The sequence below is a fragment of the Amblyomma mixtum genome, chromosome 10 (assembly GCF_055824585.1).
Source record: "Amblyomma mixtum isolate Tamu chromosome 10, ASM5582458v1, whole genome shotgun sequence".
Lineage (NCBI taxonomy): Eukaryota > Metazoa > Arthropoda > Arachnida > Ixodida > Ixodidae > Amblyomma > Amblyomma mixtum.
Window position 1 is genome coordinate 171,469,191 of NC_143021.1, and position 15,238 is coordinate 171,484,428.

At 47.2% G+C, this 15,238-nt stretch overlaps 1 protein-coding gene across 4 annotated transcripts in view; it reads left to right on the forward strand.

Annotated features, from left to right (window-relative positions):
• The first annotated feature begins 1,405 nt into the window (after positions 1-1,405).
• The window catches only part of pyd (zonula occludens-like protein polychaetoid), a 357,804-nt gene continuing 343,971 nt past the window's right edge, over positions 1,406-15,238 (forward strand). The window contains exon 1 of one of the 4 annotated variants that reach the window (XM_089563940.1): positions 1,406-1,475. In XM_089563940.1, coding sequence (XP_089420066.1) covers positions 1,446-1,475 — 30 coding nt within the window. In that variant the 5' untranslated portion in view covers positions 1,406-1,445. Of the gene's footprint in view, positions 1,476-12,198; positions 12,280-15,238 lie in introns of those variants that run through there. The other 3 variants (XM_089563939.1, XM_089563941.1, XM_089563944.1) reach the window with 3 other exon arrangements.

Genomic DNA, 15,238 nt, shown 5'->3' on the forward strand with positions numbered 1-15,238 from the left:
TTTGCCCAGCCCAAGGCGGCAACGATGCCTCAGCTCCTCCCATAGCCTCGACTTGGCCCCGCCAGACTTTTTTCTATTCCCGAGAATAAAATCGACGCTCGAGGGGAAACATCGCGGATCGGTAGAGGTGGTTCAACAGGCCGTGACGAGGGAGCTAAACAGCATTCCGGTCCAGGCGTTCCTGGAGGCGTACGAAAACTAAAACTCATTGGCAGTAGCGTGTAGGTGCGGAAGGGGTCTACCTTGAAAAATTGTAATCGCTTGTGCTATTCTCTTGAATAAATTTTGTTTAAAAAAATGAGTCCTACTACTTTCAGAACAGACCATGTATATGCCATCTTATCGGGAATAAACGTTGTTCATCACCCGATGCCGGCCCGTGCACAGGGATATGGGTTTTCTCCTCTCTAACATTTCGAGGAGACCCGACTGGCAGCAATTCTTGATGGTTTTGTGAATTCCACGTCGGTTCAACAGTGAACATCTTCTCTTCTGTGAAGAGAACCCGTTTGAGGGCTTCGCCGCGGCTCAGCTGCTTCATTCTGCAGCACTTTTCCAATCTGGAGGCCTTGCAGCCGGCCCTTTGCTGGTTTGCGCACCTGAAGTCCTAGATCTTCTTTTACAAGTATGGTGGAGTTGCTAACTCCGCGCGGCGAGTTTTCGCATGCTCCTCGGGGGATTTCGCTTGACCTTCTTGCCGAGCGCCAATTTCAGTTCTTGCAGTCCTTCCGCTTCGCGTACGGTCCTTGAAACCTCCTGGAATCGTTGCACTCGGCGTCTTTGCAATTTTCGGAATAGGCATCACCAGCTTGTGGTGGGCAACAATAGAGTACCGCGATTCTTCAGATACCATTTTTTCTGGAAAATATTGCAACAATGGCAGTAAAAATAGTAGCGGAAAAATTCAAGAGATAAGAAATTCAGATCGAGTAAATAGATGAAGGGAGTGTACAAGGCTCCACGCTAAGTCAAGCATGTGGTGAAGAAAGGCGAAATGACAATGGGTAATTTATGAGCATGGCAAGGGAAGTAAAAGCTGACAGAGATTTGTTTTATGCGGCGGCTTTTCTAAAACAAAGTTGCAAGTTAGCATCTGTCCCGTCCAGTCCTGTGTCGTCCCTGTCCTTTTCGCGCTATGTTTTCTAAGATGTTTTCTATGTTTTCTAAGGGCTCGGCACCGCGTCAGCCATGCATCACTTACCGGTCCTGATTGTGTAGGGTGCTTTCATCTGTGGCGTCGCTTGCTGGCCGGCCATCTACCGCGAGGCTGGTCTTAGAGCATCGCTGCCGCCCGTTCTTGGTTCGCCGCCGCCTTCGCTGTTTTTGGACGCCACCGACACTTGCACCTGCAACATCCATCGTCGACAACGGACCACGTCATAGCCAGCCCGGGATATAACGGCGACAGAGCTGCGCGCGGAATTGGGCTCGACACCGCGTCAGCCATGCATCACTTACCGGTCCTGATTGTGCAGGTTAGTTACCTCAACGGTGCTACTTGTGCCAAGAATGATGATTGCTGTCTGCTAGCGGTGTAGTGCCCAACAGAGTTCCGCGCCAAAGTGAAGCGCTTTCTACTGCCAGTGTCGCGATGTTCAAGAAGAACAGCTCGAAAAGACGAGGAGCACAGGAAGATACACAAAGACAAGCGCTGACTTTCAACTCGAGTTGAAAGTCAGCGCTTGTCTTTGTGCATCTTCCTGTGCTCCTCGTCTTTTCGAGCTGTTCTTCTTGAACGTGGCATACCAACTCGCCCAAGCATCAGTCCTCGCGATGTTGGTCATTTGCCCTGTCCTTGTTGATCTTACTTGCCGGTGACGTTGAATCGAACCCAGGTCCTTCTCCTGAGGACCTGCTTTCCTCGATTTTGGAAACTATGCAGAGGCTCGAGTCTGGTCAAACGGAAATATCGAACGAAAAACAGGATGCTACAGATGCGGTGATTTCCGACAGAGTTACAGCACTGGAGGCCAACGCTGCACCGCTTAGCCAGCCTCTCGATCCCGGTCTGCATAGCATTACTGAAGAACTGGCCCAAGTTGCAGAGAGGTGTATTGATGCTGGAAACAGGCTTCGGCGGTCCAATTTGTTGTTCTTCGGGCTCACAGACGATGAGAACGAAAGCTGGGACGATTCGGAAGAGAAAATAATTACCTTCTGCCACGAAAAACTGGGAATTACTGTCACAAACTCCCAGTTTGAACGTGTACACCCGGCGGCAAAATAAGTCGGGGCACGCGAGAGGCGGCCAGAATCAGATAAAACTGCATCGCCGCGCCGTCTGACGTTGCGCTTCTGGTGTCGAGACATCGCAGTGCGCGTGCCCGTCCTTTCATGCTTGCAGCCGTGTCTTTTTTCTCGCTTGAGCCGTACTGGCTGATTACCTGCGGCGTTTGGCAGTAGGGGCCGCTTTCTCTATTTGCTACGTCAGGCGCGCAGTTCAGGGGGGTGGGGGGTAGGAGGGGGTGCACGGCGAGGGTGAAGCGTGCGCTGCTCGCTTTGCCCTGGCGGAAGAGATAACACACAGTTGCAAGATTTCTGTTTTTTGAACAAGCTATCACTCATCGCTGCTGGCACGGGTCCTTCTGTCTTTTTTCGTTATCTGTCCAGCCACGGCAAAGCGAGCAGCGCACGCTTCACCCTCGCCGTGGACCCCCTCCTACCCCCCACCCAGAACTGCGCGCCTGACGTAGCAAATAGAGAAAGTGCCCCTACTGCCAAACGCCGCAGGTAATCAGCTAGTACGGCGCAAGCGAGAAAAAAGGTACGGCTGCAAGCATGAAAGGACGGGCACGCGCACTGCGATGTCTCGACACCAGAAGCGCAACGTCAGACGGCGCGGCGATGCAGTTTTATCTGATTCTGGCCGCCTCTCGCGTGCCCCGACTTATTTTACCGCCGGGTGTACATCGGTTGGGAAGGTTCGCTGTCGACAAGCATAGGCCGATTATCACGAAACTAACTTTTTTAAAGGACAAACAGCGGATTCTTTCGTCAGCGTAGAAGCTAAAAGGCTCGAATCATTCAATTCGAGAGGATTTTCCTTTGCCAACCAATCAAGCACGGCAAAAGCTCGCCAAGCTCCAGGATAAGAAAGGCAAACTGGTCGTTGATAAGCTGCGCATTGGCAAATATACCTGCGTATATGATAGCGCTACAAATTCTGTCATTCTGTCGACCACATAGCTCAGCAACAGCCATCCCACTAAAGCTCTGCATAGGTCTTGTGGCTCCAGTCCACGGTTATCGTTATCATTTACTAACATCCGAAGCCTACTGCCTAAGTGTGAAGAGGTGTGTTCTTTTCTGGATGATTCTGACGATGATATTGTTGCACTAACAGAAACTTGGTTGCACCCTGACGTAGCGGATAACGAAATTTTCCCCAGTAAAGATAACTACGACGTATATCGCTATGATCGCTCCGGTAGAAAAGGTGGTGGTGTCCTTATCGCCATCAAAAAAGGATTGAATTCATTCCTCATTAACACCGGGTCTTCGCTTGAAATAGTCTGGGCTTCTTGTACCTTAGCATCGGTGAAGGTACTGGTTGCTGTTTGCTACCGTCCGCCTGATTTAGATCATTCATTCGTTTCTAAACGCCATAGCAGTATTACTTCAGCTATTCAAATATGCCCAACCGAACTCATTTACCTGGTTGGTGACTTCAATTTTCCGCAGATAGATTGGTCACATTTGTCGTCATCTTGCCGCGCCTCAACAGAGCTTATCACATTATGTTAGATTTTAATTTCTTTCAGGTGATTAACCAACCCACTCGCGGTTCAAATATTTTAGGTTTAGCTGTCTGCAATGCGCCCGAAACGATTAACGAAGTCTTGCTCCTTGACGGTTTTAGTGACCACAAGCTCATTCATCTACAACTTAATGTCCCATTAGCGTTTCAAGGTCTTGCATCCAGGAAAATTCGCGATAACAATAGAGCTAATTATAGAGATATGAATATTGCACTTAATGACTTTTTTATTCAAACGTTCTTGCCCTCATTTGCGGACAGGTCCGTCGATCAGAACTGGGTACTTTATAAGATCATGATGTACAATCTAGTTTACAAATATGTTCCCTTGGTTTCAATTTCAAACGACAAATCTAATCCATGGTTCAATAGATCTCTCCGTCGTCATCGAAACAAAAAAAAGCGTTTGTACAGAAAGGCTCGGTTGGTATCTACATCGGATGCTTGGAAAAAATACAACGATTGTCTGAAATTTTACTGTTCGGCCCTCCGGGCATCAAAGAAAAAATATTTTTCTCATGGCCTACCCGCCCTCCTAAAATTTAATCCCAAAAAGTTCTGGCGTGTGATATCTCCCGACAGTACTACCAACCAATTTTCATTGTGCAGCGACGATCACGTGCAGCTTTCGGAGAGTGAATGTCCCCAAGCATTTAACAGATACTTTGCGTCAGTGTTCACTCGGGAAGATCATTCCAACATACCCATTGTTCCTGATCGTGATTACCAATTTATGGCCCCTATTACCATTACCGCTGAAGGTATCGCTCGTCTCATTGCAAATCTTAAGGTTTCCTCATCAGCTGGTGTTGACAACTTAAATTCTAAAATATTGAAAAACACTGTATCGATTTCCAGTGAAATTCTATGCCTCATCTATCAGCAATCATTATCATCTGGTTTACTTCCTACAGATTGGAAAATTGCTAAGATCATTCCAGTGTTCAAAAGTGGAAACAGAAATTCACCAGAAAACTACCGCCCCATTTCGCTAACCTGCATTTGCTGTAAATTACTCGAGCATGTTATCGCTTCCCACATTTACTGCCATCTGGAACTTAATTCTTTCTTTTTTTCCTAATCAGCACGGCTTCCGGAAAGGTTTTTCTTGTGACACCCAACTGCTAGAATTTACAACTGACTTGCATTTCAACATGGATGCTAACCTTCAAACTGACTGTATCTTTTTAGATTTTGCTAAAGCCTTCGACCGTGTTGCACATTCCTGCTTGTTCTCAAAATTGTCTGCTCTGTGCCTAGATTCTTTAACACTGTCATGGCTACGTAACTTTCTTTCATTTCGCCAGCAGTTCACTACAGTTAACAATTTCACCTCCCCACTAAGTGATGTAGAGTCTGGCGTACCCCAGGGCAGTGTTCTTGGCCTCTTATTGTTTCTAATATACATTAACGACTTGCCCACAGACATATCTTCTTCTATACGACTCTTTGCTGACGACTGCATCATTTACCGGCCCATTAATTCTATGGATGATCACCTTGCTCTCCAAACTGACCTGAACTTAATTTCAAATGGGTGTAGTGAATGGCAAATGATGTTCAACTCATCTAAATGCAAGGTTATCTCTTTCACCCGCAAGCGTACTAATTATAATTTCTCGTACTCCGTTGAAGGTACTGTAGTGTCTCGGGCATCATCTTATAAGTATTTAGGTATTCACCTCACGGATAATCTTTCATGGGCCACGCACATTCAATCCATCTGTGCCAAAGCTTCAAGATCACTTGGGTAGTACCTGCGCCGGAACTTGCGAAACGCCCCTAATAACGTGAGAAAAGTCGCTTACTTAACAATCGTGCGTCCTCAACTAGAATTTGCTTCACCTACGTGGTCCCCTTATCAAAATTACCTAATCAACATGCTTGAATCCGTACAAAATAGAGCCGCTCGTTTCATCACACAAAAGTACCACCCCCAGTCCAGCATCTTTAAGATCAAACTTGATATCTCCCTCGAACCATTACATATTCGCCGTTCCATCGCTCTTTTATGCTTACTACATAAATAACGCCACAGCACCAGGCAATCTCCCTTGCCCCTCGAAGAGCCTTCACGGATTTCACGCCGCCTACATAATCAGTACAGCATTAAACGCATTTACGGAAGAACCCTAGCCTTCAATTCATCTACACTTCCACGTGCCATTTTTCTTTCGAATGATCTTCCCAACTCTATCGCATATATCGGCAACCACCAATCATTTCAAGACCAGCTGCGCAAACATTTTCTTTAACGACATTGTGTCTTGTTTCAGGTTGTTCTGTGTCCTTGGTTCCCTTTTCTTCTCGTTGGCATTAAGGCGAAAGCCTTTAATGTCTCATCGTTGTAAGCAGCAGCTGTCGACAGAAATGTCACGCTTTTCAATTGGTCGAAACGGTCGTGACGTCACAGTGCGCGAATTTCAAACGGGGCCAATTGTACTTTGGCTAGTAACCATGCAACCAATTGAAGGGATCGTATAGTGATGCTTCAAGTGGAATTGAGCTTAGTTAATTGCTTAATTACACAATTAGCCTAATTAACTTCTCTAGTCAGGCCATATCAATAAATAAAATCGAGTAGGAAATTGGTCGAGCTCGGGACTCAAACCCCGGTCTTCGGCGTGCGAGACGAGCATGCTATCCACTCCGCCATGCCAGCGCGACGGTTTGGAATGAACAAAGGCGAGTCTAGTGAATACGGTGTCTTCGCTCACTCCCATCCTCCTCCCTTTCCTCCTGGCGAGGTATAGGTGTCCACCGAGGTATGAGAGACAGATGCATTTCATTTCCTCAAAAACCAATTTACCGACGAGCGAGGCGTAGAACCGAATGGGCGATGGCGTTCTATGGACTCCCTGGCAGCGTTGCAAGACGCTGTCGCGTTCCACTCTTAGGGGCGAAGCTTAACATCTTAACCACACATTACTGATCACAATTTAGGTCAAAAAAGTGCCCCCCCCCTGAATTTGACGGCTGTCCATCGAGATATGCGAGACAGTTACTGCGTAATTTCCTTTCCTCAAATACAATTTTCATTTTCTTCATCACGGGCCCTCTTTGTCTTCTTTCACTCCCACTTCCTCCCTTAATCTACGGTGCGATTCAGGTGTCCACCGAGATGACAGAGAATAGACCGATTTCACAAGCAGTTGCGCTACGCCACCGCCGCCGCGATGCACTCTGGGAGTTGTGGTACTCCGGCCGGCGGCCGCGTCAGCGCGGTGCGTGGCGCAGCGCGAGAAGTAGCCCTGTTTGCGTCGCCACACGGTGTTTCTCTGCGTGAATGCTGTATTTGCGGGACAAGTGCGTTCACCTGAGGTGTGTCGTGAGCTCCGACAACTGTGCGAAGCAGAGCGTCCCGGATTTTCCGTTTTCTAGAAGAGAAAAAGTAGCCAAGACATTGCGTAGAAGCTGTTCACGAGATGCAGCTGAAGAAGTGCTGTTCAGTACATTTAGCCGTACTGTCCCTGTTGATCAGTGCACAATGACAAATGGCAAATTTTCAAGTTCTGAACTGTATTAAATGCCTTTTACGCGGCTCTCAGCTTTGAGGCAGTCCCTTAAATTGTTAAAAAGAAGGCAATCGGATTTGCCTTCGTGCTGCGTCGTCAAGCCTTCTTTGCAGCGATTTCTGCCAGGTTCAAGGTTGTAAGGGAACAAGTGTGCTAAGATTTATTGTTACATTCAGGAATCCACAATGTTAGCTTGATGCACGTATTCACTCCTGATGTCTCGAGCTCCCATACTAGCGATAATGCTTTCTTTATTTCATGGAATGAGAAAGCGAGGCTATAAAACTGTCGAAATGTGGAATAATTTCCATCGTTTTGTTGCTCACTGGTCGTTGAGTATACATGGTATTCCAGTAACAGCCACATGTCATTTATGCCGGGATATCATCCACATTTTGCCCGTTGTTTTGGATAAAGAAGGCCATCTAGTGTTTACCAATCAGTCAACCTGTTCAGACTCGTACTACGAAAATAGCGAAAGTGAGTCGTACGGGAGACGCCCTGGCAGAAGATTATGTTAACCGAAATAAAAAAGTAATTAGTGTATCAATAATCAAAATAAAACTATTCGTCACGAAATTAAAATCCCCTAAACCCTAATTAGGCGTACTCAAAAGCTCCCCGATTGGCTTCTTTTCTCATTTTGTACTGAACACAAGCATTTGTCACATCTCCATTTAGAAAAATGGCATAGCTCGCTCGAATCGCTCACCTTTCCTGCTGGTGACCCGCCGAGCACGTCGTGAATACATGTATGTGTTTACGTGAATAAGAAAAAAACAATCGCATGGCCGGTTTTGATCAAGGGCTATGATGAAAAAACAAAGGCAACAAACGCTGTGTGACACGTCTATAGCGAATGCCTAGATGAATACAGCGAATACTGAAACAGCAAAATGAGGTGGCAAGAAATGTATATACTGTCTGAAGACGTTAATTAAATCGCGTGCATCGCTATGCGTTCAAATGTTCTGCTGACAAAATTAACGAAAGCGGCGGTCAAGCGCGTTTTTATCGCCACCGGCAGCATTTTCCAAAGCAAGGTTCGAGGAACAAACGCAGCCTCGCCACCGCGGCCACTCCACCTCATGCGGCAACCCACCCTCTCTGCGCTGTTCCTACCGCGATTAGCATTGCACCCCTCGAAACTCCGCCGTGGAGCCTCTGTTTCCTTTATAGAGCTCAACACAATAAACGAAACGGCGGAGAGCTACTGCGGCCGGGTATAATGCCAGTCAAGGCGCAAAGTAATGTAGGCTGTCGTGCAGACGACGCCACGAAGGACTACAGCCAAGATGGCGGCTGGCTACTTCCGGTAAACGCGCGCATGCGCAGTAGGCTTTGTGAAATCGGTCTAATAGCCCTTTCCTTTCCTCAAAAGCGTTCAAAGGGCAAGGCATCGCGCCGAACGGGTGGTGGCGTTCCGTGGACTCCCTGGCAGCGCTACAACACGCTGTCGCGTTCCACTCGTAAAGGCGAAACTTAAGCGTCATTAATTAGCAGTGAATTAGTATTCAGGCATTAATCAGTAATTACGCACTAATTAGTGATTTTTCATCACTTAGTAATTAGTACTCAATTACATGTGACGCCACCAGTGCCACAGAAGCAGCGAAAGTGGTGCGGAAAACGCTTTCGCCTTCTACGCACTTTAGACAGTCAAAATGCCCCCTGAATTTTTGTATTAAGTTTTCGTTTCTTGTGCAATTTCAACCATTAGTATATTTTTTATGGCTACTGCTTTTTCTTTCGATGTGTATTGGGCATATGCGATGCATTCTTGCTACTATTTTAATTTTTAATAAGGGAGTAATTACTCATTGGCATCCACCCGAGCGCAGCCATACGGCTACAAAGGAAAGCTGTACAGCTTTCTCAGAAACTTTGTAGTTAAAGAAAAATTCGTCCTGGTCCGGGGTTCGAACCCAAGACCACCGCTTCACCGGAGCAGTCGCTCTACCAATTGAGCTAACCAGGACGGCAAGCTTATGGTAGGGCGAGAGCGAATTGATCAATAACTCGTTGATTGATCAATAAATCAATAATTTTTGTTGCTCGCGGTGATGTAATCTTGTAGTTACGTTTTTCCCTGTATATTTATAATTTTGTTTGCTTTTTGCCTTGTATCACGCGTTGTTTTTAACTCATTGTTCCTATTTGCTTAATCTATTGTTTTTGCCCCCCTTACTCAATGCCCTTCTGGGCCCTGTAAGGTATTTTGAATAAATAAATAAATCTGCCACCAACTAGCCCAATCCAGCTACTGTTGTAGTGGCGAAGCTGCAACACAGGGAATTGAGAGCCAATTTTATGGGAGGGACTAATTTCAGCTCATGGACAGTAGTAGCTTGAAGAGAACTGGCGTGTTTTACTATGATTACCTTAACTGACCTTCACATTATAGAAAGGCTACCGCACAGTCTAGAATGTGTTTTTTCACCCCGTAGATCTCTGAATTAGAGCACTGCACGGGCCTCAATCTGAGGCCCAAGCCCGGCCCGGGCCCGAGACCTGAAGCCCGAGCCCGGCCCAGGCCCGCGGCTTCAAGCCCGGGCCCGGCCCAGGCCCGCTAAATTATCCCGCTAGCGAGCCCGGCCCGGCCCGTGAATCCCGGAGTGAAGCCCAGCCCGGGCCCGGCCCGGCCCGTTTCAAAGTAACGCTTGAGGTATACTGCTCACTCTGAGCAAGTAGACTGCTACTAGACCGATAAGAAACTGGCCGACAGAGGTTCTGAAACCACAGTTTGGCTTGCAGAAAGTTGGTTCTTTTTAACCCAGAAGAAAGTGATTAAGAGTATAGTGCTCGCCAGGCCCTCCTTTGGACAGTGATCTCGTGTAGGCGCGCGAAGATAAACTCGGAAGTTCCGAGAGCCAAATAAAAAGGGCTGCAAAAGTGCGTTATAGACTACTTTGCATTCCCCCATGATTTTAATCAGTTATATTTTGCCGCTCGCGAAGTATAAAAATTAAAGCTGCCCAGCAAGCAGTGGAATGACATTTTTTTTTAGTGAACGCGATCTCATAGGCTGAACTCGTAGCCGAACTGGTCGCCTTTCAGCAGAAACGAAGAGCTAAAAGGCTTGAGCATTTCACGGTGTGTGGTTTGAAGTCTATAAGCGTCCTAAACTAATATGTCCTTCATGAATGCATTTCTGATAGTGTATAGGTATGTTTTGGGATGACGAACGATCAGTGGCCAATTAAGACCGGTTAAATTTTTCTCTTGATGGTGGAGCAGAAGATAACGCGCGAACCACGTGATAACTTACAGGGCAAAACATTTGTCACGTCAACCAGGCTGAAGAAGCGAGGAGGGATAGATGTGGTTATGAGATGAGATTTACAAACTCTCATGAGCTTTTGTGGCTATTTCATTTATGAGGCGTTCCGGTCAGATGATCAAAAAGAAAACCAAACGCGCTTTAGTTTGTGAATTTTCTCACATGAGAAAAATATAGCTATAAAATAAAAGCTATGTTTTTGGGGCTTAAGGGCCCAAGGGGAGTCAGGCTGTGAGAGACACCGAAGCAGAGGGCTCCGGATCATTTTTACCACATTGGTTTCTTCAACGAGCAATGATACTACAAAGTACAGTCTTTGTCAAAAGTAACCAGGCTGCATGGTTTGCTTCTAGCTCGTACAGTGGAGCCCTCACAACTTCCTTGAAGCTGTAATGGTCGTTAAAGGTAAGGACTGGGGGTCTTCTTACCTTTCAACAACTTTTGGTATTTAGGAAGGTCACAAGGGCTCCACTAAACAAGCTAGCGTGGTTACTTTTGACAAAGATGGTACAGAGGGCAAAATGCTTGCCTAGAACGACCGAACTGTGTACTCCGCAGCTCCCAAAGCCGCCGCGACCAGGAAGGAACAAAATGACGATGAAATCGTATGAGTTTAAATGCACTTTCTTACATCAAAACAACTTTTAACCAAATACTATCGCTAGATATCGGACGTTAAGCCCGAAACACGCCCATAACGTGTTCTAGACAAGCGTTTTGCCCTCTGTACATGGCTGTCATGCTGGTCGCCTGAATAGAAATGCGGCCGCCGAGGCTAGGAGCAAACCCTGGTTCCCCGGCTCAGTAATCAAGCGCCTTGACCACTAAGCCACCACGGCGTGGAAATAAGGAAATAAATAAGTCAAAGAATAAAGCTTAGTTTTTTTCTCAGCCCGTACTATAACCCATAGCTCATCCGTATCGCTGCTCCAATGCCACAGTTGTGTACTTCACTCTGCATAGTGAATGAATAGTCGGACACCAGCCGTTTCTATACGGACCCAAGCCCGGCTCGGGTCCGCAGCTTTAAGCCCGAGCCCGGCCCGGGCCCGCAACTTCTGGCCCGGGCCCGGCCCAGGCCCGGCTAAACTGATCATGGGCCGGGCCGGGCCCGGGCTTTCGGGCTGGCCCGAGCCCGTGCAGTGCACTACTCTGAATAAAGCCGTCCGCGATGTCAGAGATTTATTTTGCGGGCGAGCTATTTGTGCCCATGGAGAAGTTATGTCCCATGACCTCATCGGTCAGTTGCCGAAGGGGGGGAAGGGAGGGGGGGGGGAGAGGCTAAGCACCCCGGAAAAATTTTTAGAATCAGTTCTTAGAATTCAGGAAATGCGGTTTATTTATTTTTAGAAAATTGGGCACAAAAACTTCCATCCATTTTACGCACTTACGCGACGTCTGCACTGGAAAGGACTCCGTGATCGGTGTTTTCACGTGAATCGCGGTTTATCCGTGTCTCTGAGTTCCGCGCTGTATTGATGCACCGCAGCTGAAATCGGCCGGTGATAGCTACAACTGTATTTCATTTTGAACAGGTCGGTTTTTAATGAGGGTAACGCCTGTGCCGTTGACGCGCAGTAGTCTACCGACGTAAGCCCTACGCAGTGACGAGAGAGCCCGGGCTGCCGGCCGCTACGCGGCGGGGGCGTGTCGCCGTGATCAGAACCGGCTGCGACCTCGCACTGAGCGGCGGCACAAGCATGGCGCGTGGATCGAGGCACCGCAGGGTGAGTACTGCATTTCGGCCAAACAGGCGCCTGGCTGGCCAATCACTTCGCGAGCTGATTTTCGCTTCAAAGTTGAGCCGGAATTCTGCCGGTCTCAGAGATGGCACTGGTTGAATGTGTGCCTGGCTCCCTTCATGAAAGCATTTATTCCACACTGGGCATCCGCGGTGCACACGGTCGGTGAGGCAGCTGGGTGCGTGGACGATGCGAGAAGAGATGCAGAGCAGGGCTGGGGTTGATGCAGTTTTTTGGAGGCGATTCTCGCCTCGCCGCGTGATTACGTAGGGGAACCAGTGTAAAATGACGATTCTAAATTCCAGAAGCGCATTCTAACTTCGAATGCACTTTTACTGAGATGGCCACGGGCTAGCGAAATAGCAGTTGCACTCGTAAGCGCTCTCATTCGAGCATTTTGCCTGAAGCTAGTACGCTTTTTGTTGCAACGGTATTGTGCGTCGGGAGCAGACGAAAAACATGGACGTTCCCTAGAAGAGGGAAAGATAAATAACGCCAGATGTCCACGTTCTTGGGGCCTCAATCGCCTCGACCCCTGCAAACAGACGCGCTCTGCGGTGTTCCAATTCCTGCTAATTAAATCAACGGTTGACCCACTTATCTTTGTTGCCGTCAGATAAACCAAACAGCTTTTTCACTGGCAGCGTACGACCACAGCACAACACGATGTGACACACACAAGCGCTAACTTCAGCTGGGCTTCACACCGACATCATTTCACGCACGCTCAGGATCTTGTATGTTGTCAACCAGCGCAACGGTTTGAAGCCAAGCAAGGAAGGGAAAAAAACACGCTCAGGATGAACGATGTGAAAAGATCGCTGCATTGTGCTCTCACTGCTCCAACGTAATGTTTCGCAAATTTTGTAAGATTGCCAAGCGCTGCTGAATTTATTCATTTTGTCTTCGTTACATGGGGCTTTTATCTGGCGTCGTATCAAGGCCTCCTCTCTGTTGGTTGCGCTGATAACCATCTCAGTGCACTTCCAAATAGAAATCAATTTATTGCTTTACTTGCAGGTACTCTGCGGCAGGTTTGGGAGGCAAAGATTTAAACTAGAAAGATGCATGTTCACCGAAAGCAGTGACATACTTTGACGGACCAGAAAGTAATGCTGTGTAGACCATCTTTACAAGCATTATTTCAGGATGGTCAGCATCCCTGCTTGAAATGCCAGCCTGCTGTAGGATACAGTGTGAAAAAAAAAAGCAGTCTGTAACAACGGACAATTGCTTGCCGGATCCTGTATTACTCAGCTAACCAAGCGCAACAGTAAATGGACGCAGCTTTCTACTGTTTGGCTAAATGAAACAAACCACAGACGCAAAATTTTCGTGCGTTTAATTTCGTGTTGAGGTTTGCTTCTTGCCAAGGACACATGCGAAAATTTACCAACGGACTACTTTTTTCGTACATTAATTGTGCGTAGTGGTTGTGGGCGCAGCTTAATTCATACGATTTCAGCAGCGCGAACACGGTTAGGAAAAAACAGACAGTTCGCGCTGCTGAAATCGTATGGATTCCCACCAACTAGCCCGCCAGATTGTGTTCTGCAGCTTAATTGCACACTTACAGTGTATAGAAAGGTTGGTTGATAATTTAGTGGTAGATGGTAAATACACAAGGTCTTGAGTAAAAGAGCCCCATTCGCGAACTCCATCAGGGAAGAAAACTTAGTTTGCCTTCTGTGTGTGCCTGGCACTTCTTCACAACACCAATACTTTCTACTGTCGATTGACAACAGCCTGTTGTCGAGCTACACTGAATGTCTGATAGCCATTTGTGAAGTTGACGTGGAATAAATGAGTTTCGCTGTTTTCCGCTGCATGTTCACAATTTAGCTGTGCTTGTGTTTGTAGATGGGAACCAAGATATTATGCCATACTCGAACCCCGGTCGGGGAGGGAGGGGGGTGTGCTTTTGACGACAGTTTCAAGGAATAGATGGTCCTTTTCTGGTACTCGACTCATTGAGGTAGCGTGAAAAACGGCATGGAACACAACACAGAAGATAGGACGGGCGCTGACTGCCATCTGTTTATTGTGAAGCCACCCAGCACGTTACAAGCCATAACAAAGCCCACGTGTCAATCAGGGAGGCAAAAGAAAATAAAGTAAGAAAAGTATGGTTATTTAATCTACGAGGTTAAAAAACAGCGCTGTCAAGGGCGACGTCCAGAAAACAAAAGTTGCGCGCAGGCGAAGCAATAAAACATCGTAGCAAAAGGAGAGTAATATTCTAAAAAAGATAAAATTTATACAGAACTGTTAACGTATAAAACCTGTTTCTCCCATTTTAGGTCTTGAGTCATAACAATGCCAAGGTTTTAAATTCATTATCCTGGTTCACAATGCAGTTCCGAAGGTCATAGGTCAGAAGGAAACGCTGGAGCTTTTTTTGGAGTTTCACTCATGCGGGCTGTTTTCTACCACGTCTCACACTAAGCTGATTTCACGGAAGTACATTTTTCAGAGCATGTTGGTCATCATGGATATTCATAATCATCAGCCTGACTACGCGCACTGCAGGGCAAGGGCCTCTCCCACGCCTTTCCAAATAACTGGGTCCTGTGCCAACTGCGACCACTCTATCCCCACAAGCTTTTTAATCTCAAACGCCAACCTAACTTTCTTCCGCCAATCTCTCATCCTTAAGGACCATTGGTTATCTTGCCATGGCATTATGTGCCCTGCCCATGTCCACTTCTTCCTCTCCATTTCGACTAGGATGTCATTAACCCGCGTTTGTTCCCTCACCCACTCCACCCACTTCCGATCGTTACACCCATCATTTTTCTTTCCATAGCTCGCTGCGTTGTCCTTAACTTAAGGTGAACCCTTTTCGTTGGCCTCCACGTCTCTGCCTCATAAGTGAATACAGCTAACATACAGCTGTCACATACTTTTCTTTTGAGGCACATTGGCAAACTGCCATTCATGATCT